Consider the following 22,969-nt stretch of genomic DNA (forward strand, 5'->3'; position numbering starts at 1 on the left):
AGAAAGAAAAGGTTGATGACTTTTTACGGTAAATGCATTGCGTTGTTAAAAGTAATAATGTGTCCATAAGGACGGATATCAATCCCACAAAGAACAGTTGAATAATCAAGGAAAATGTTCGTTAATACAGAACAATAAAAAGTGTGTTCAAAGTGGTTGTGTTGGCAATGATTAATCATAAAACAGTAAAAGAATTGGTTACTTCAAGTTGAAAAAATAGGGATTAGGTTTCATCTTTCTCACTCTTATGTATTTTGATTAACATGGTAAAATTATGTTCTTTGATTATAAAAATCATTTATATTGATTCCTCGCATATAAAATTCTTAAAAAGCTTCCTAAATCGCATATTTATAAAAACAACTTAGTATTCAGATCAGACGTTGATAACAATTAACATTTCAAGTCTACTTGTAACACTCAAATATGTTAAGCATTATTGATTATGTCAGAACCCTAAAAGTACTTTCCAGTCAGATTTTAGATTTTAGATCAAGAATTAGAAGCAAGACAATAATACCAATAATCAATCAAGAACAAAATATTATATTCAGATATCACCTCAATACATAAAAGCTTGGACAGATTACTCCCAAATCCACATGGTAGAATTAGCCACACATCTTCTAACACCTTCTATTCTGCCAATTGGGTTACAAGTCACTCAATGGTGTTTTTTTCTCAATCTTGCACACTATGGTTGTGCCTCAAACCCACTATTTAACCTAATTTGGTAGGGTTAAGTGGCTTATTGCATGGTGCTAATAGGCTCGTTTGAGCAAATAAAACATAAAAAAGACCCAATATTTCTGGAGCATCCTCGCTCAAGCAAGAATGGACTCGTTTGAGAGAGATGCTTTGAAGCTGATTTGGGCTTTTTGTGAACTTGTGCATTCTGGGGGCCTTCCAACTTTCTCCTTTTAGCTTATATTATTTTTCTCTAGCCCAGTCATCTCCATTCTTCCCTAAGAAACTGAAATTAATACCAAATTTGGGAATAAAATTTTCTTATTCAAATAAAGATCATAAAATATGTAAAAAGGTATAAATTCATAAATTAGGGATTATTTTATATTTATTTTAGCAATTAATACTCATAAGTGCCTATATTTTAATATGAAATTACTAAAATTAAGCACTTATCAAAGGTAAAAAAGTACAAATGACGTTTGAGATTAACATTGAGATAAGATTAATCTTAAAAATTGTGAATAAGATAAAATATAACTTGTAAAATTAATATTAGGAATTATACACCATGAAAGAAATAAGAAATTATGCATAATTTATTTCCTAACCATAATTTCTATTTCTAGTGTTAAATTAAAATTTACTTTGTTCCAATTGAGAAAAATGCTTTTTTTTAAGAGTTATAATTAAAAAAATTAAAAAAATTCAACAAGCTACTAATTTCTAAATTTTGAAATAAATTTAAAATAAAAAGACATTATAACTTATTATTTTTAAAAACTTACCCAACCACTAATATAAACTATTGCAACATCAATTTTTTATGGTAATGATTCATTAGATGATGTTGGTAACTGAGGTAAAATAAAATAAATAAATATCTACAACATACACAACATTGCTAATTTGTTACTATCTTGTTAAATTAGTATTTTATCTCTTTGAGAAGGTTGTTTTTTTTAAATGCATTGATAGAAGCTGGACATGAGATGGAGTTAGTGATCGAATGATGGAGTTAGTTATTGAATGATGGAGTTGTCAAAAAGAAAACTTAAAAGAATGTGTTGTTATGCTTGAAATCAAGAAGTTTGGAAGGGTTCTTGTTGGATTACATTTTTCCTATTTTTTTTTTATCAACAAATAATAATAAAATTAAATTAAAATATTTAAGGGATGCTCCAACCCATATACAAAAAAATATCAAGGCCTTATTAAAACCTTACAATGGTATCTTCCAATCCAATACACATAATAGAGTATAACAATACAAAAAAATTGTACAATGTGAGAAATAATAGTCGCAAGATATCCTTCTATTTTAAATATTTCCCTTCACTCAATTGTACAACAATACAAACCAAACACAAACACAAACACACTGACATAAATTTCTTCCTTCAAATAAAATCAGATTGCATTTGTTCCAAGAACTCATAATTGCAACCTTGCTTGATTGTAGATACATAGATGTGATACATATATATACATCCTTGTGTTATTCCACATGCAACTTATATAAAAATCCACCATAAGTATACAAAAGCACATACAAAATCCCCAATTCAAGTCAAAACAATGTGTAGTCACAAGGATTTTAAACAAACCTCTAGGCATTGTATCCAGTCCGAGTAGGAGAATCTAGTTCTAGGTATCTTGTAAGTCATTCATACCCAGGCATAGAGATGTACTATACATAAAACCTCTTCTTCATCTACCTTATTGTTCTTAAAAATGATACTATTTTTATGGTTTCAAATCATCCAGACTATGACTATCCACACTCTCTTCCATATTTTTATTTTGTTTTGCATTTAATTCAAATAGATGGAAGTAATGAAAATTTTGCATTAAATCTATATGATGTACAAATTGAATCTCAACCCATGTATCACATATATGCCAGACAATATGTGATTTCTTACACCTAAAATAAGGTGTGTGAAAGTTTCAGCTTCTAATTGGCAAAATTCACACAATGTATTAGATAACCCTAACTCCCTGAGTAACAATTGTACCTTAGTAGGGACTCTACCCTTCAACAACCGCCATATAACATGTTGGGCAGCAGGGGACACTTGACTACTCCAAAAAGTATAGTAACAGATAATAATAAGTTGACTTTACTGTGTGTACTTCCCCTTCTCTCCTCTCCCCAGTTCCATAAATCTTCTTCTTCCTTTTCGATATTTTGACCCCATAAAATTTGCTTAAGACATGCTTCTTGTTGTGTTTCCCATACAAATCTCCTACATCTCCATTCTAAGTTTCACTCTCATGTTTGATCAACCCATCTACCTAGTTCCACAATTTTTTTGTCCTTACCATCTGAAACTGTATATAATCTAGGAAAGCGATTTTTCAGACCTGAGTAACCCAAGGATCCTACCAAAACTTAGCCATATTCCCTTTTCCAATTTTCCATTCTACATTACTATTAAACCATGTTCCCTGTTGATTATCTCCACAGACCTTCCTCAAGTCTCTCCAACACACTGAATCCTCCCTAATTCTTTCTACTTTACCTAGACTCATCCATGACTAATACTTAGAATGTAGTACATCTTTCCACAAACTCTGGTTTTTTATCCTAAGTCTCCATTTCCATTTAGTTAGTGTACCGGTCGGTACTGGACAAGCCAATCTCGAGCCTGGTGGCCGACCAACCGAGTCAAAGAACACCTCAAGTTACACAATAAACAACGACTATTACAATAACATTTAATGAGTCATTCATATCCTGAAATATGCGAAAAATATCTTTGACAAACCAGCTTAATACTGATTAACTGAAACATGTTACAAATATTCTCCAGATATTTCAACATACCTATATACCAATATACCTCCCTATTAATCAGGGATCACGATGCATATCAATCAATAAATGATATTCGGCCCATCATGGCATGGACCCATAACCAACACTATAAATAAAACCATTTGCGGAGGTGTAAGGTACACTTTAATCAACTTTACAAAATACACTCTTTATACAAAGTACTTGAGCGTCTGAGTACCTTTTTCATATCACCCCTGATCGAGCATCAACATTTGGAGAAGGAGACTTAAAGGAAGAAACCAAAGGATTACCGACACATTAGCAATTGTACAACTAGTTTCAGGTACTATCTAGGCCCATCTTTGTCCATACAGGTACAATTGGCGCCCACCGTGGGGCCGAGATAGAGTCAAAGCAAGCAAGTGGTATCAACAAGGTAGATGGCAAAATCAAGAACACATTGTTATTTTGGAGGAGGAACCTAAAGGACACTCATTTACTAATCAAATCATGGAAGCACAACTTCCTCCTAATTGGAAAGGTTTGAACATTGATCGATATGGTCTTAATCGAATATAAACCCGATATGAGGTAATCAGGAAAATGATTATTATTTAAATTTGTTATAATTATCATCATTTATTTTGGAGGAGGAACCTAAAGGACACTTCTTTACTGATCAAATCATGGAAGCAGACCTTCCTCCTAATTGGAAAGGTTTAAACGTTGACCGATATGATCTTAATCGGATATAAATCCAATGTGAAGTAATGAGGAAAATGATTATTATTTAAATTTGTTATGATTATCATCATTAGAATTATTATCGCCCCGTGCAATCAAAATTATTGTTGTTATTTAAATTTGTTATGAGTTAAATCTGTTGAAATTATTGTTGTTATTTAAATCTGTTATCATTTAAATATGTTGAGGTTAATGTAGTTTTTTAAATCAGATTATTGTTGTTATTTAAATTTGTTCATATTATTGATGTTATTTAAATCTGTAATGATTTAAATTTGTTGAGATTATTGTTGTTATTTAAATTTGTTATGATTTAAATCTGTTGAGATTATTGTTGTTATTTAAATCTATTTAGATTTTATTCTGAAAGAATTATTATCGCCCTGTGCGATCAAAATTATTATCATCCCAACATAAATATTGTTATTTAAATCTATCAGCATTAAAATATGTTGAGATTTTATCATGAACATCGCCCCACGTGATCAACAAAATATTATCACCCCACGCTATCAGCAAACTATTATCACTCTATGCGATCAGAAAAATATTATCACCTCGTACCATCAAAATTATTATTGCCCAAAAAAATATTATCATCTGGTGCGAACAGAGTTATTATCGCCTCGCACGACCAGAAAAATATTATCGCCATGTGCGATTAGAATTATTATCGCCCCGCGCGACCAGAATAATATTATTGTGTCGTACGATAAAAAATTATTGTTGTCACGTGCAACCAAAAATTTATTATTATCGCCTCATTCGATCATAATTATTATCGTTTCGTGCGATTAGAATTATTATCACCCCGCGACCAGAATAACAATATTATCGCCCTATGCAACCAAAATAAAATAAGAGTATCACTTCGACCAAAATCATCAAGAATAACTTATCGACCATCTCAAGTTATTATCGTCTCAGGCGATCAGAATAACAGGAGTTTTCACTCCAACCAAATTCATCAAGGATAACTCCTCAACCAACTCAAGTTATTATCGTTTCAGGCAATCAAAATAATAGGAGTTTTCACTCCAACTGAATTCGTCAAGGATAATTCCTCGACTAACTCAAATTACTATCCCCCCACGCAATCAAAAAATAGGATTCTCCTTGGGAAGCCCAACGACCATTTTACGACTCTTCAGAATTTCATCTCTTCGAGCTTTGGCGGCAAGTGTACTGTTTAATACTGGACGAGCCAGTCTCGGGCCTAGTGACCGATCAACCAAGTCAAAGAACACCTCAAGTTACACAATAAATAACAACAATTACAATAACACTTAATGAGTCATATTCATATCCCGAAATATGCGATAAATATCTTCGACAAATAAGCTAAATACTGATTAACTGAAAGATGTTGCAAATATTCTCCAGATATTCCAACATACCTATATACCAATATATCTTCCTATAAATCAGGGATCACGATGCATATCAGTTAATAACTGATATTCGACCCATCATGGCAAGGGCCCATAACCAACACTATAAATAAAACCCTCTGCGGAGGTGTAAGGTACGCTTTAATTAGCTTCACAAAATACACTCTTTATACAGAGTACTTACTTGAACGTCGGAGTACCTTTTTCAAGTCACCCCGGTCGAGCATCAACATTTGGAGATGGAGACTTGAAGAAAGAAATCAAAGGATTACTGACACATCAACAATTGTATAACCAATTCCAAGTACTATATAGGTCCCTCTTTTGTCCATAGTAGGAAAGTAGAATTAAACATCTTTATCTCCTTCATTCCCAAACCACCTTGTTTCTTAGCCTTACATAAGTTATCTCATTTAATCCAAAACTATTTAATTTTCCTTACTTCTCCAAACTCATAAAAATTTCATCTGTATTTTTATTATGTTCCCTAACCCCACATTTTCACTATTTCTACTTAGAATAATTGTCTTATCTTTTTGGAGTTAATCAAGAATAGGTTTTTTCTTACCGTATATGTGCAATAGTATGCATGCTAAATATAACTATATTTGTTTTTTTTAATACTTGTTTATATTTAGTGTGGTGCAATTTTCGTATCATATAAATAAAACTCCTTGATTAAAAAAATCAAATTTTTCTTTGTCAATTAAGACATCAAATAGTTCTGGTTCTAAACTAGGACAAATCTCAACATCGAACTATGCAACATGTCAAGATAATTAACAAGCAACAGGTTATGTTTAAATAACAGTATATCGATTTTTCATTTTCTAATAGATTTGGAGAAGAAATTGATTTCTATCTTAGATATTTTATATTAATTAGACATAAAATATAGTATAAATTAATTTTATTGAAAGGATTTTGTGTTATCAAAAACATTCATATATATTTTCATTTTTGAGATGACTCAATCATTAACTTAAAATGATGTCTTAAAGATTTCATATCTACAATTTATAAGATTAATTTTATAAAATTAAGATAAATTTAAATTTACTTTTTAATACTTATTAATATGAAGGAACTGAACTTAAATTTGTGTATTATACTACATACTAATCTTAGATAATTTTTTCAAGCAAAAGAGTTAAACGTGTGTTCTTCATTACATACATTTTTCATTCCAATATATAATAATTATATATTATTATTAATCAAAAGTATACATTAGTGTCTTCCATTAGATTTTGAAGTCAAAGTCGTAAAACAAACCATAATAGAGGCATTTCAATGCCAATAAGAAGATGGTTTATTTTACTAAGTAATTCATTTCTGAGAGGATTAGACTTAGACTTCTACAACTATTAACACATATCCTTGAATGTGAAAATAATACAATCGTTTTGATAAATTTTAGTCATATATTCCTAAAAATACTATTTGAAAGAAGTATTAAATCAACTTTAAATAATAAAATTAAGAGCATTTTAAAACAATATGAAATTAAAATATTTGCGAAGAATTGGAAAACAGTAAAATGACTAACATAAATTCTAGCAACATGAAAACAAGACTGTTAATTTAAAGGCAAGAGATAAAATAATAGTAAAATGAAGAATAAGATATTATAAAATCAGAAAGATGAGATTACATAGCAGTAAATGTACTTTCATTAACCATATATTGAGGATTTTCATAGTTTAATATATATATATATATATATATATATATATATATATATATTACACTAAAAATAGTATCCAAAACACTTTAAATATTTATACACTCTGTGATGATTATTTATTCTAAAATGTGGTCAACACGTCTTACTTTCTTGTTCTATGTGAATAATTTATAATATATAGTGAATTTGTGTCTTAGAAGACTATTTTATTTCGTAATATCTCGCTCAATTCCTTTAATTTTATCGAAATACCTTGATAATTGCCTTTTATGGAGTTTCTTGAAAAATATATTTTTTTTTATCTTAGTTAATTTTCTCAAAAATATCTTTGAATGATTTTATTCAATGAATTGATCAACTTGACTTCATATAACTTAAATAATTTTTTTAATAACTAGCACGTTTGACTTCTTTGATCTTTTCATGGAATGTAGTACCATATAACTTTAGTGTACAAATTCCTTCTCTTAAGTCAGTGCATTGCATACTAAAATAGTTTCATATGAGTGGGAAGATTGAAAAAGAAAAATGGATTCACATGTATGCCGTGAAAAGTCAGACATATTAAGAAGAATAATATAGGAGAATAAGAAGATTTTGAGGGTTTTCACATTGTTAGATGAAAAATCAAAGTTGGAAAATAAATTGAATACGTTGAGATAATAGTGATGGTGTGGTAGAAGCTGGAATTTGGTTTTAGAGTTAAACTACTTATGCCCACTATTTGACCAAAAAATAGGGTTGTTGCTATACAGCTTTAGCTAAGCTGGACATCACCCCACATCTACGTTTTTGGACCAAATTTAGGTACGTGTGTGTCTAATATATATATATATATATATAATAAAGAATTTGGTAGTAAGTTATACCTATATTTTCTTGCTATAGTTTGCTGGATATTCGTTCTAAATTTGTTAAAATTGTTTTACTTGTTAACATTATGTGAGAATTAGTTAAATCTAAGGGTGAACAAAAAAATCTGATTGAATCAAATGGTTCTGTTTTCTGCATTACTCTGATTTATTAAAAATTTATTTATCTAAATTTGGATTTTACTTTAATTTATATTTTATAGCATTCCAGATCAGATTTTCATTTTAGTTATACAGATTTAAAAAATGGAAAAAGCCAAATTTCCAATCCAAATTTTATTTCTTTGTTGAACTAACCAAGTTCTGGTTTAATCTTTGTCTCTCGGAATTAAGGATTACTTATTACTCAGATTCTGTAGCAGCAAAACAACCTTTATTTTCCTTTTCCACATATATATCTGCTTTTCCTTTGAACATCACAGTGCCATTTCTATATTATTATTTTTAGTACAATACATGCTTTTATATAAGTTTAATATTTATGCACATGTATATGTATATAAGGCAATTACAACCCTATTAAGTTTTTAGAGACTAGTGAGGAGTTGCAAAAAAAGGATTAACGAGTTAAATGCACAAGATGATGAAAGAGGCTTAGAAGAGGCAGAAAGGGAGGAAAAAAGGTTTCTATTAGCTGAGCTTAATAATGTTAAGTTTAAATAAGAGGCGGTTATGTATCAAAAAGCAAGACAGAATGGCTGAAACAAGGAGATCTTAATACAAAGTTCTTTCACTCGTCAATTAAATGGAGAAGGGCGAGGAATGAGTTGCATGGGGTGTATGTTGACGGTAGGTGGTGTGTAGATAAGGATGTGATCAAGGACAAGACCCGTGTTTTCTTTAAGGACAGGTTTGCCAAGAAAGAAGATTGTCAGGTTAGGTTGGACAATGTTAGGTTCAATTCTATTTCAACAAAAGATAATAAGTTGTTGGTTGGAGATTTCTCTGAAGAAGAAATTAGGGCAGCGATATGGAATTGTGATAGTTCAAAGAGTCTTGATCCCGATGGGTTTAATTTTGGTTTCATAAAGTATTGTTGGGATATTCTAAAAACGAATGTGCTGTCAGCAGTGAAGGACTTTGCGTCTAAGAGTAATTGGCCTAGAGGTACAAATGCTTCTTTCATATGTCTTGTTCCAAAAGTAGAAAATCCTCAGCAATTTGGCGAGTTTAGACCGATCTCGTTAGTCGGATGCTTATATAAAATTATCTCAAAAGCATTGTCTTTACGCTTGAAAAAGGTGATTAGCAAGGTCATCGATATTAGATAGTCGGCTTTCCTTGAAGGAAGGGGTTTGCTGGACAGTGTGCTAGTAGCTAATGAGGTGTTGGAAGAATACAAAAGAAAAAGGAAGAGTTGTGTTTTCTTCAAAGTTGATTATGAGAAGGCGTATGACTTGATAAGTTGTGAGTTTATTTGTTATATGTTAGAAAGGTTGGGTTTTTGTGATCTATGGATACGTTGGATAAAGTGTTGCTTAGAAGCTGCTTCTGTCTCTGTACTTGTGAACGGTAGTCCTACTAGGGAGTTTACTCCTAGGAAGGGACTCCGTCAAGGTGATCCGCTAGCTCCGTTTATGTTTCTTATAGTAGCGGAAGGGTTGGCCGGGGTGTCTAGGATGGGAGAAGAGAAGAAGTTGATAGACAGTTTGGAGGTATGAAGGTCTAAAGTGAAGGTAAGTATGTTACAATATGCTGATGATACTCTATTCTTTTGTGAAGCTAATACCAAAAGCGTTTTCAATATTAAGGTTATCCTGTTATGCTTCGAGCTTGCTTCTGGGTTTAAGGTGAACTTCTTGAAAAGTAAAATTGGTGGGACGGGGTTGGATCAAAGCTCGCTTCTGTGTTTTGCGAATATTCTTAATTGCAAAGCGATGGTAATTCCTTTTGTCTACTTGAGGTTGCCGGTAGGAGGGTGTCATAAGTGTGGTGATTTTTGGAATGGGGTGGTAGAAAGAGTTTAGGGTAAACTCTCAAGATGGAAAGGCAAGTGTTTGTCGTTGGCAGGGAGGGTTTGTTTGATCAAGTCTATTCTCTCTTCAATTCCGTTATTCTATATGTCACTATTCAGATTGCCTTCAGTGGTGGCAGATAAGTTAATTCAGATACAAAGGAATTTCTGTGAGGATGGGGTGCCGAAGGAAGGAAGATTGCCTGGGCCTCTTGGAATAAGGTGTGTGAGTCTCGTGATGATGGGGGTCTTGGTATTATTGACTTAAGGGTGTTTAACTTGGCTTTGTTAGGTAAGTGGATTTGGAGGTTGGTCACGGATAAGGGAGGTTTGTGGAAGGAGATTCTTGTTTCTAAATATGGAGGTTGGAGAAGGTAATTTTAAGAGGGGCTCTCTGTGGTGGAAAGATTTGAAGGAGGTGTGGGCGTCAGAGGGTTGGGGGAGAAGTTTTGAAGATGGGTTCAAGTGGTATGTTGGTAATGGAAAGGACATTTCTTTCTGGGAGGATAGTTGGTTGAGTTGCAGTGCTCTAAAGGGAGTTTTTCCGCGATTGTTCTCTCTTAGTTCGACCATTGATGCAAAGGTGGCTAAGTTTGGGTATTGGGCTAATGGTGTTTGGGTGTGGCATTTTGACTGGCGTAGACCCTTTTTCGTTTGGGAGAAGTCTTTGGCGGAGCAGTTGGTTCAGTCACTGCAAGGGGTGAAATTGGTCCTGGGAGAGGCGGATAATTGGGTTTGGAAGGCTGGGGGATGTCAATCTTTTACAGTTAACTCTGCCTACGTTCAGTTAAGGAGGGACCGAGTTGGGGAGTTTTCTTCAGTCTATAGTATGTTGTGGAGGTGTAAAGCCTTGCCATCTGCTTTGTTCACTGCTTGGAGGGTGATGGAGAATAAGATTGCTACCAGGGGTAGTTTGGTAAGGCGCGGGGTGGTGGTTGAAAATTTTTTATGTTGTTTGTGTGGGAATGAGGAAAAGTCTTCCAGTCTTTTATTTTTCGTTTGTGACTTTGCTTGGCGAGTCTGAAGTCTTTGCTTTACATGGCTTGGAGTGTCGTTTGTATTTCACAAGGATCCTAAGACAAACTTTTTTCAATTCAGGAGATGTCAGGCTTCTACTTCGGAGGACATTGTTTGGGGTACAATTTGGGTTGGTGTAGTGAGCGAAATTTGGAAACATAGGAACTCTGTCATCTTCAATAGGGGAGTGGCAAATGCGGTAGAAGTTTTTGCTTTGGCGCAAGTAAAGGTTTGCTCTTGGATTTACACAAAGTCTAGTTGTGATCCCTTTCCTTACTCAAATTGGGTTCTGAATTCTTTGGACTGTATGAGGATGATCCGTTAATGATTTTTTTGCATTTTGGTAGGCGGTTCTAGCTAGGAGAATCGTAATGTTATTTATGTATAAGGGTTGGACCACCCCTGGAGTGGTTCCCAATTATTGATTTTTTATTGTTGATAAAAAAAAAGACTCACACATAATTTCAAAAGTCAAAATTTAAGTTTCATCAACTAAAGAACACTAGTACAAAATATCAAAATGACGATCCCACATTTAAGACGTTTTTACTTTCAGACGTTGTAATTGAAAATGCGGTTACATTTTTTAAATTAACTTCATTTAAGAGGATGATTATTTGGTAGAGTGGTCTTCTTAAACAAAACGCTTTATTTTAAGAAGACAACTATAAGATAAAGCCACCCTCTTAGATAAAAGCATTTTGAAACCTTACATCACTACCATTTTATTTATATGTGAGTGTTTTATATCATTTGATAAACACAATTCTCAATTTATTGATCAACATATTACACAATTTTCTCTATTGAAACCTACTACAAATATAATGCACAAGTAACTTTTCCTCTTTTTGGAGCATATGAGGCACCTCCTTCCTTGTCTTATATTTTCCTTTGTGCCACATGTCAACTTGTAAATGGAGAGCTTTTGGAGACATGGATTGTCACATGGAAATCCACCAATGGAGAGTTTTTAAGGTGGCACATGCCACTCCATAAATGAAGAGTTTTTGAGAGTTCTAATAGTCATTTTAGTTCTATAAATAGAGAGCTTCTCTTATGTAATTTTCATACTTAAAATGTGTAATGAATTTTTGTCTGTTTGGTTCCAAAATTTATCTCTTTTCTCTTGCTCTCACTCTTTAGTATAGAAGCCTTATAGATAACTAGAACGTTAGTCTAAACTCCTTCCTATAACTATTTTTCTACAACACCCATTGTTCCAAACCTATTTTTGACCCATTATTTTATCCTATTTTTCAATGCCATGTCTTCATTTAACAAAGTTATTCCTAATCGAAAAAGTTTAGAAGGAGCCGAGGAGAACTCTATTATATTTTATTGATTATTTTGACATTTGAAATATGTTTCAATAAATTTTTAATTCTCATTATTATACTTTATTAATTTATCAAATATCTTAATAAAAATTTATATAAATTTTTTTATTTTCATTTCCAAATCTCATATAATACTTACTTTATCTAGTTATAGCACAAGTTTTGGTGATATGATATTACTTATTACTTTATTACTTACACAATTTGCTACTTTCATCAAAGATTGTCGAGAGAAAAGTATTGTTAGAATTTTTAAGATAAAAAATAATTCAAACTTTAATTAAAAATTGTTTAATTAAATAATTATAAATCTATTTGGACAAAGTTTCTGTATAAGCATTTTTAAGATATAGAGAAAAAGAAGAAAATATAAAAATTAATTCATATGCATTGCCATATAGATCTATTATTTTTAATTTGCATATAATTGATTAATATATTTTTATTCACATTTAAAACTCTCTCTCTCTATCTAAAAATATAATTAAGCCCGAATTATGAATTGTTATTTTGTTAACAAATGATTGAATCAATTATAAGAGGTGGGGGGAATAATTTGTTCTGTTCAATTGTTCTTTTTTAATTCAGTTTTCCCTTTACCACAAACAATCATTTTCATTGTTGATTTGAAACTATTTTAAAACTATATATTTTTTTCTTTAAATTAAATTAATCTAAAACAAACATTTAAATTATAAAAATAATTTTCTTTTGTTCTTCACCAAGTGTCCGAGCCTAAGATCACACATGGTGACTATTATTTAAGGCTCGAAGCACTGTAAACATGTGAAATTTATCATGAATTTGGTAGTTTCCATCCATTTATAAAATACCCATTTGCAAACTCACTTTTTGTTTGTTTCAAACGTCTTTGGGTCAATTATTAGACAACTACCAATTATTTCCAAGGGAATCTTTTCAATTATAATCCATCTTGTTTTATTCTCACTATTCATTAAATACATTCCCCTCCTTTTCCTTTTTCTAATGTCAACTTCATTCAAATAAATTAATGCTTCCTTATGGAATCAAATTTGAGAGCAACCTTGGTTCAAATTTTCTTTTTTACAAAAACTACTATAAATTTTCATTAAATATAAATCAATTTTAAAAACAAAAAATAATTAATTATTATATTAATTAAATTATATCTTATTTTAAAAACTAAATAAATTATTAGTAACTAAATTAATTTTTATTATTGATAAATAGTTACTAAATTGGTTTCTAATTAGCTACCAATATTATAACTCCAATTATTTAGATTATAAAATTGATAGCTAAAACATTGGTAATTAATTAAATACGAATTTAAAAAATATTTATTAATAATAAAAAATACTTTAAATACTAATAATTTTTTCTTTAAGATAATACACTACAAAAAAATCATGAAATAAAAATCAATTTTAGAGACAAAAAAATAATTAGTTGTTATAGTAACTAAATTAGATACCAGAGACTAAAAACAATTTTGATTTCTAAATTAGTTTGTATTATTGTTAAATAGTTTCTAAATTGGTATCTAATTAGCTACCAAAGTCTTAACTGACAATTATTTAGATTTTAAATTTGGTAGTTAAAACCTTGATAGTACCAATTTAGAAATCAATTAACAATAATAAAAATTAGTTTTGAAACCAAAAAATTTTAATTTTTAAAATGATGTCTAATTTAGTCATAACAACTAATTATTTTTTATTAATTAAAATTAGTTATTAATTAATATTAATTTTCTTGTAATGTAAATCGCAACTAGATAATAATTAATTTATAGAAATTCTTCTTTATTACTTTTGTAAATATCATTTTGAACTCATTATTAAACCAATTTTATGTTTTTTTTATTATTTCTATGAATTCGAGTGAGAACTACAACATTTGCAGGCTCAGTTCTTAAGTGTGACAGAATTGTCATGGAATCATGAATAGATATCTGGACAGCACATTAATTTGCAATGGCAAGGGTTTGTGAAAGTTTGTGCCCTTTCAACAACTACAAGTAAAACACAAACAGATTGTTGGATGAACATAAATGATCTCTATTTCACCAGATCTGAATTTTAAACATGGAGCTGTTCTTATGTTCTGAAGTATCAGAAGCTAAGAGTTTTACTATATGCATCCATGCTATGCTACTACTCTCAACCAATGCATGAATTGTACAATTTATGATGATTTATGGAGTGTGCAAGGAGTCAGTGTGATAAACAGAAGAATCACACACACAAAATACAAAAGATTCTTTGTCTGGGTGCATTAGCTTCATGACAACTTACACTAAATGCCTGTGTCGGTTATTACATAGAGTGGACCTTATATCCAAATATGAGGCTGGATATATATTAATTGTTCACTCACAATAATTAAATTATATAAGGTTAGAAGATATTATAAGTTTTTATATTTTATCTCACTGTATGTTTCTAGTCTTCAATATAAAAAAATCATTATATAACAAATTAAATTTGAAGATAAAAAATAATTAGTTATTATATTAATTAAATTATATATTATTTTAGAGATTAAAAATTATTGATATTTAAAATGGTTTCTATTATTAATAAAAATTTATGAATGGTTTATAAATTGATATTAAGTTAGTTACCAAGATTTTAATTACTAATATTTTAGATTTTAAATTAGTTTCTAAAAGACTAATAGACTTAGAATATAAAGTAGGTAGTGGTTAAAATCTTAATAGTTAATGGTTAGATACCAATTTAGAAACTATTTTATATTTTTTTATTAATAATATAAAGTACTTTAGATATCAATATTTTTTTAGTTTATAAAATGATATCTAATTTAGTCAGTATAATAACTAATTATTTTGGTTTCTAAAATTAGTTTTTATTTAATGATTTTCTTGTAGTGTTTGAAGATGTTAACAATGAATTAAAATTATTTTTTGGAGCTTTGAATATTTTTATTTAGTTAAAAAAATTATTGAACCTAATAAATGCAAATTGTAAAAAGTATTATAATAAATTATGGTTTAAATACGTTTTTTTCATTGTAAATTGAATGAGTTTTTATGTTGGTTTCTTTATGAACTAAAGAAATAGTGATTTAATATTTTATAGAATCAGAATAAAAGGAAAATATTTTATATAAAATAAAATCAAAGTTCACATATTCTATAAGAATTAGAAATACTGATTTTAATTTTATAGAAAGAAAAGGAAAAATAAATTTACAAAATAAACATATTTGGTAGGGTTAGGGGAGGAATAAGGTGAATACTGCGAGAAATCTGGATAGAGTCATATGAAATACTTGTGAATTCCTTTTTTCATGGCACTTTTCTATTTTCACCATGTTATATATATATATATATATATATATATATATATATAGTTTTACATTATGAATTATGAATGAATTGTTGGGAGAGATGCATGAATGAATAATTGTTTGGTGACTTTATATTACACGAGAGAAGTGTTTTATTAATAATATTGTAGCATTATAAGTTATAAAACTCTTCTATATAATGAATTAGTAATTTGGATTATTATCCTTTCATACTAATTAATTATACTCACGTAGTTAGTCTTTTGAGTTAAAACTTTCCCTTTTTGAGTTGTTATAATATCATCAAATAATAATTTCTATGAAATTAATCATATTTTTAAAATAAATTAATCGTTGAGGATATACTTATAAGATTTATCACTTATTTGATTATAATATTTGTTGACATTTTTTTATATAATTTAAACATGTACATATTTATATATTTTTAAAAAATTCTATGTTAATTAACATGAATCCAGAATAATGCAACCACTCTAATTAACATTACACCATTTCTCACAGGAACTAGTGAGCATCTGAAAACGACAACCAGCACCAACTGGATTTTAATTTTGATGAACAATCTTGGTTAAAATTTAACCTTGATTTAGTAGTTTTTTAATCATTAATCAACATATTAACAGAAGTAGTTTTATGAATTAAATTTGTTTATTGACGTGACAATAATCATTACATAATCATATAAATATGTTATGCAAAATCCAAATCCAAATTAGAGCCATGTAATAGATGTGGATAAAGATGTTGGGTGATGATGAAAGGGTCTTTAAATAGGGTTAACATATAATAACAAAATTGTTGACGAATAGTTGGAATCTTAATGCATGCATGTAGGCAACAAAAAGGAAATAGGAATCTTGCATGTGAATGATAGTTACAATTGGTGAGATGTGACTTGATTTGGCTCCTTTTTAGATATGATCATGTGTTATTTTTCACGGGTTAAAAAACAATTCATGAAAACTATAGTACCTTGTCATCATTGTGTAAAATTATTCATCCATCTTTGCTACAATCATTCATCACCATGCTTCACTCAGGTTGGTAGGTCATGGTTTTATTTTTTTCTTACAAAAATCGCGTTTGAGTTAGATATGATTAACGTAATTTAATGGATCCCAAAGATTGAAACTTGACTCGGAATATAAAAATTTTCAAAAAAAATATTTAGACACAGGAAGAAAAAAAATAGTTTTAACAAGAGTTTATTTATAAATTATTTAGGGTTAAAACCTTTATTAAGTCATTTATTTAAAGTTGTAGTTTTTTCCCGCTAAATCATTATTGAGGAACGTATTTCCCGAGATTTTTTTAAACTTCATAAAAAGTCTTTCAGAACCCTGTTAAATACCATAGGTTTAAGAACCTCCATAAAATACTATTGATTTCAAAAGCTCCATTAAATACCATTGTTTAAAAGCCTCCGTAAAATATCATGGGTTTCAAAATCTCTGTAAAATACAATGGGTTTCAAAACCTCTGTTAAATACCATAGGAACCTCTGTAAAATACTATGAGTTTCAAAATTTCAATAAAATGACTTGTCGTCTGAAATAACCTTTAATCCCATTTTCCACCATCTCTAACAATCCTCCTAACTTCTCTCTTCCACTATCGACACACTGCTCTCCGGCACAGGCTCAATGGTCGTCAACCGTAGTCCTAGTAAGGAATCACAACTTAGGAATGTCGACTCTTCAAAATGGCAATCAATAAATTAAGTCATTTTTTTCGATTATACAAGATATTTTTATTATTAATCCAACATATGTTAAACCCATCGTAGTTCTTTTTGGTGGGCCAATTAGACATATACAACACACTTAAAAATTCTCAAATGAGAAATATTAGGTTATTTACCAAAAATAATTACAAAGAGGATAAGTTTTTTTATCTAATAACTACAAGAAATAATGATGGTAGAATCCAAAAAACGCAACACAAAGAGGAAAAGAGAGACGCTACATGGGGCTAGTGTGGGCTTAGTGTCCCAATAGAAATGGAAGCTAATCTTTTGGTGACTATGCATTAGAGACGACCTCTAATGGGACACAAATTTACAAGGTAGTGTTGACTAAGTTTACATAAAGAAAAATATATTATTTAACTATAGTGTAGGTTTGGGGGACACTAAAATGAATATAAAATAAAATAATTATTAAGAATAGATTTTAAGCCTAACTCAACCTCATAAAACTGGCTTATAAGGTGAGGTTTGTACCCACTTATATGTGTGAGACTATATATTATGGGTGGTCCGATAACAGACCGATAGTAGGTGGTCTGATAAGCCCAACAAACAATTGCTAGGATAGACTCGAAATGGCTCTGATACCATATTAAGAAGTGAACTATAAGCCTAACTTAACCTCATAAAATCAGCTTATAAGATGAGGTTTGCACCCACTTATATACTATGAAATGTCCTAATCTCTAGTCAATGTGAGATCTTAATAATTATTAAACTTAGCATCGCCATTGGGGACACTACGTGACAAAGCAAATGTGAGTAAATTGTCAACATTGGGGACACTACTTGGGAAACAAATATTAGTGTCGCCTAGACCTATGCTAAATGTAATAAAATATTAACTTGCATCCACTTTGTGTCCACATTCTGGACGCAATATCATTCTTAACTTATTTTTTGATTGCATATACTTTGTGTCCCCATTCTAGACGCTAACTAACTTATTATTATTATTATTATTATTTTAATAATTTTTAACTTACATCCACTTTGTGTTTCCATTCTAGACTCAGTTTTATTATGTCACTTAATTTTTTTCATTGCATCTATTTTGCGTCTTCGTTCTGTTCTAGATGTTAACTTACTATTATTATTTTAATAATTTTTAGTGTGAGTTAAAGGTCTCCATTGTGGCAACAATATTTGACATTTATTTTTGTGTCCAACTTGAGTAGACTTCATCATTACTAGTGGCTTCTTGTTTATAGCCCTTACTTTTTGTTGGTAGCTAAAATGAATTTTTCTTGTAGTGGACGTGAATAATATTGCAGTGTGTATAAATTCATATCCCAAAGTAGTTATTGAAATATTTGTATCATAAGTAATAGTCTTGCAACAACTTTTAACATTTTATTAATGATTTTGAAAGTTTATTTTAGGATAAACATATATGTTATTGAATATTTTAACTATTAATTTATAAACTATTTATTAATAATAAAATTATTTTATATATCAATAAATTTAGAAAGTATTTATTAATAATATAAACTAATTTAGATATCAATAATTATTTTAGTCTCTAAAATAATATCCAATTTAATTGATATAGTGACTAATTATTTTTTTCTCTAAAATTAGTCTCTATGATTTCTAATGAATATAAACAATCAATAATATCAATATAAATATATATTATTTATAAAAACATAGTCAAATATAATAATTTATAATCTTGTAAATAAAATATTTATTGTCTTAGAATATTTACGTGACAATATTAAAATAGAAAACATTTTGTAATCCTAAAATTTAAAATATAGTATGATAAAGTCTTATTTCTTAACAATTATATATTACATTTTATTTCATGATATTCTCATCACATTTAATTACATTTTTAATATTCCTTTATTCATAATGTGAACAATTTTTCATTTGGATAAATAAAGAAAAAAGCAAAATCATGATGGGTAACATCCATATGGTCATAATCAAAATTACCATATTCATAAGTAAATTGTATTTCTATTGGTGATTTTTAATAAAGTTCAACAAGATGATTTGATGTATAAAATACGAGAGAAGTAACCTTTACTACAACAACTATACCATATATTTTCATTTAGTTTGCTATTTCTCTCACCTTTTTTATTTTTCATTTTTTCTACTTTTGTTAGAAAAGTTGTTTTTTATAATTGCTTTCAAAATCATATCCACAAGCATGAATCACAACTATTACCATAAAATCATATGTCGTCACATCCACTTGGAATTAAAAAAGAACCAATTGATTAAGTCTAAAGATCTTTTATCAACAATTCATTATTTTATTCAAGTAACTATTCATAATAATAATTATAATAATGTTATTATTATTATTATTAGCATATTATAAAATTTGACTATTATAAATGTGGATTACAAAATGTGAGCTCTCGTGTTTTGAAAAATATAAATTTAAAGTTAGAATAAATTAGAGAAGAAAGAACAAACTAAAATGATTTCCTTATATTTTTCACTAAATGGGAATTTTTTAATTTTTAAAAACAAAATGTAACTTAAACTGATACAAGTTAAGGGTTATAAACAAAACACATAAGTTACTCTTTGCTTAAAACTATTAGACGTGAAATATAAAAAAAAAAACTAATACACAATTACTATAGTAATTACTCATAACACATTTATTGTTGTTTGTAATATAAGGGAAAAATCACTTTAAACGGAATTATTATAATCTTAATGTAAAGTAAGTTTTAAATAAAGTTTAAGGCCATATTAATTTTATAAAAAGCTAAGGCCATGCATGTAATCTAAAAATAGAAAACGTTTATAAAAGTACGTAATACTATCCTAGGCTTTACGTTTTCCAAACAAACTTAACTCGTTTTAAGGTAATTAAAGTGGAGATATTTGAGTTTGTACACTATCACACACTTCTTTAGATTTGTATTTGTGTAAATTGGCATTGTTAAAAATTCCCCCGTTTAGCCTACATATAAAAGAAGTCTTAATTTTGTATAAATAGCTTTCCTGTAAAACTCGTGAATTATACGAATTGGTTCATAAATGTAAAAATACAGATATCTTTATATTTATTTATATGCTAATAATTTACCCAATTCATCGTAATACATAATTAACAGAAATAAGAGATTTTAAGTTTTTGATTAAATTAAATTTGGTGACATAAATTTAGAATAACCCACAAAATTTGCATGTAAAACACATTTACATTATGAGTACAAATATAACAAATTCACAATGAAAATTTTATAAAAAAAATACAATCTCACTCTCATGCATCAATCATTAGGGTGGTTTGTGAATATATATGTATAAAATTCATAATGAAATATGTTAATATTATTGAGAAAATTATTAAATAGAAACTAATTTTAGAGACAAAAAAAATTAGTTACTATATTAACTAAATTATATACTATTTTATAGACGAAACAAATATTGATATCTAAATTAGTTTCTATTATTAATAAAAATTTATAAATTAGTTTCTAAATTGCCTTTCAAATATTTGGGAATGATGATAGGAGGCTTTCATAATAGGAATTTTTTTTTGGGAAGGAATGGTGGAGAAGATCAAGAGTAGATTAGGAAGGTGGAAGGGAAAATATGTATTCACAACAGGAAGAATTTGCTTAATTAAGTCAGTTATGACAACTTTGCCCTTTTTTATATATCCATGTACAAGATACCAATTATGGTGGCAAAGGAAATTGTGAGGTTACAGAGAATTTTTGTGGGGTTGGGGATCTAAAGGGAGAAAAATAGCATGGGTGTCATGGGAGAAAATTTGTGAATCAAGAGAATTAGGTGGGTTAGGAATCACTGATATAATCCTATTCAACATTGATTTATTAGGAACATAGATATTGAGAATGAACTCAGATGAAAATGGGCTATGGAAAGAGATTTTAGATTCAAGGTATGGAGGTTGGCGAAATTTAGCGGATCAAGATAAAAAAATAATAAGGAATCCTTGTGGTGGAAGGATATGAAAGTGATATAGAAATTAGGGAAGTGGAAAACCGAGTTTGTTGACAATGTAACATGGGAAATAAGAAGTGGGAATGAGATCAGATTTTGGTAAGACAAGTGGGTAGAAAATGTGGACTTAAGAAGTAAATTCTGAAGACTGTTTTCGCTATTAAGGGATAAGGACCTAAAGTTGACTCAAGTAGGGGAGTGGTGCAACAATGGAAGGAAATAGAACTTGGTATGGAGAAGGAATTTGTTTAAGTGTGAAGAGAGACTAGTAGAACAGTTGGAGAGGATTTTGGAAGGTAAGAAATTAAATAAGGAGGTGAGCGATAAGTGGATTTGGAAGGGGGAGGGTTGAGAATTTTCTAGGTTAAGTCAACATACATCATAATAAAGGATGATTTAGGAGGGGAAGATAGTTCTTTGTTTGAGAGGTTTTGCAAAATAAAGGCTCTACCCTCAACACAAGTCACGACTTGGAGGGTTTTAGCTAACAAAATTGTAGCTAGGGTGAACCTGAAAGCTAGAAGGATAAAGGTTTTAAGTAATCAATGTGTTATGTGTGGAGAGGACGAGAAGTTCACGTGTCATTTGTTCTTTAAATGTAAAATTGCTTGGAAAATCCGAGAATGTATTATAAGTGGTTAGGAGTTACATCGATAGACCATCACAATGCAAAGGCGCATTTTCTAATCATGATGGTTGAAGCATTTGAAACAATTAACATGATGTGGGAAAGTATCTAGATAGCATTTTTAGGAGAAATTTGGAAGCACAAAAACAAAATTATTTTCAAGAATAATAGAATAGATCACATGGAAATGTTCACAATGGTACAATTAAGGTTTGTTCATGGGTAACATTTGAGATAGATGCTCCAAGGTTTTCTTATTCAGATTGGTGTTTGGATCCTTTAGTGTGTATGCTATCAATAAGAAAGTAGAGATAAAAGTGGAGTAGAGGATTGGATCTGGGTAGGAGATAGAATTAAAAAACAAAACTTGTGGTAAAAAGTAGTGTAAAATTTGTTGTTATAATTGTTTATGTATTGTGTATGCTGGTTGGCTTTGAAGGTATGTGTGTGGTGCAGGTACAGAGAAGAGAAGAATAAACATTGAAACGGTAGGAAGAAGGGCAATGCTCATAAGATAAGAAAAGGCTAAGATGAGGCTTAGCAATGCAAGAGAAATGGAGAAGGGAGGAAGCTTACAAGGATGGAGTGTGTGTCACAAATGAGGGGAACTACTATAAAGTAGCAAACAGAGTTAAATGATAATGAATAGGATTTATGCAAGATCCATACAATTGCACGGTGTTGTGAATTGACAAATAGGGTGGGAGAGCAACATGTGATAAAAGCGTAAATCATAAAGTTTTCGTTGTCCGTGTATTTTTTGCAATGTTGTGTTGTTGTCAAGGTTGTTTTGATTTGAATAAGGTGTTTTGCTATCATTTTTTGCAATATTGTGTGTGTTGTCT

General features: G+C 29.7%; 1 protein-coding gene across 1 annotated transcript; it reads left to right on the plus strand.

Moving 5' to 3' along the window:
* Nucleotides 1-4,055: 4,055 nt before the first annotated feature.
* Nucleotides 4,056-11,559, plus strand: LOC137836159 (uncharacterized). The gene is made up of 7 exons (XM_068645016.2): nucleotides 4,056-4,060; nucleotides 8,828-9,270; nucleotides 9,595-9,818; nucleotides 9,915-10,043; nucleotides 10,410-11,033; nucleotides 11,187-11,363; nucleotides 11,482-11,559. The coding sequence occupies exons 1-7, from the start codon at nucleotides 4,056-4,058 to the stop codon at nucleotides 11,557-11,559; spliced, it is 1,680 nt and encodes a 559-aa protein (XP_068501117.2).
* The last annotated feature ends 11,410 nt before the right edge of the window (nucleotides 11,560-22,969 follow it).

Source organism: Phaseolus vulgaris, chromosome 5 (assembly GCF_051622355.1).
Source record: "Phaseolus vulgaris cultivar YP4 chromosome 5, ASM5162235v1, whole genome shotgun sequence".
NCBI classification, from domain to species: Eukaryota; Viridiplantae; Streptophyta; class Magnoliopsida; order Fabales; family Fabaceae; genus Phaseolus; species Phaseolus vulgaris.

Coding starts and splice junctions, on each gene's coding strand:
- LOC137836159 (XM_068645016.2), top strand. Junction 9,819..9,914: donor AGTTGATAGACAGTTTGGAG/GTATGAAGGTCT, acceptor TTCAATATTAAG/GTTATCCTGTTATGCTTCGA. Junction 10,044..10,409: donor TTCTTAATTGCAAAGCGATG/GTAATTCCTTTT, acceptor TGGCTTTGTTAG/GTAAGTGGATTTGGAGGTTG.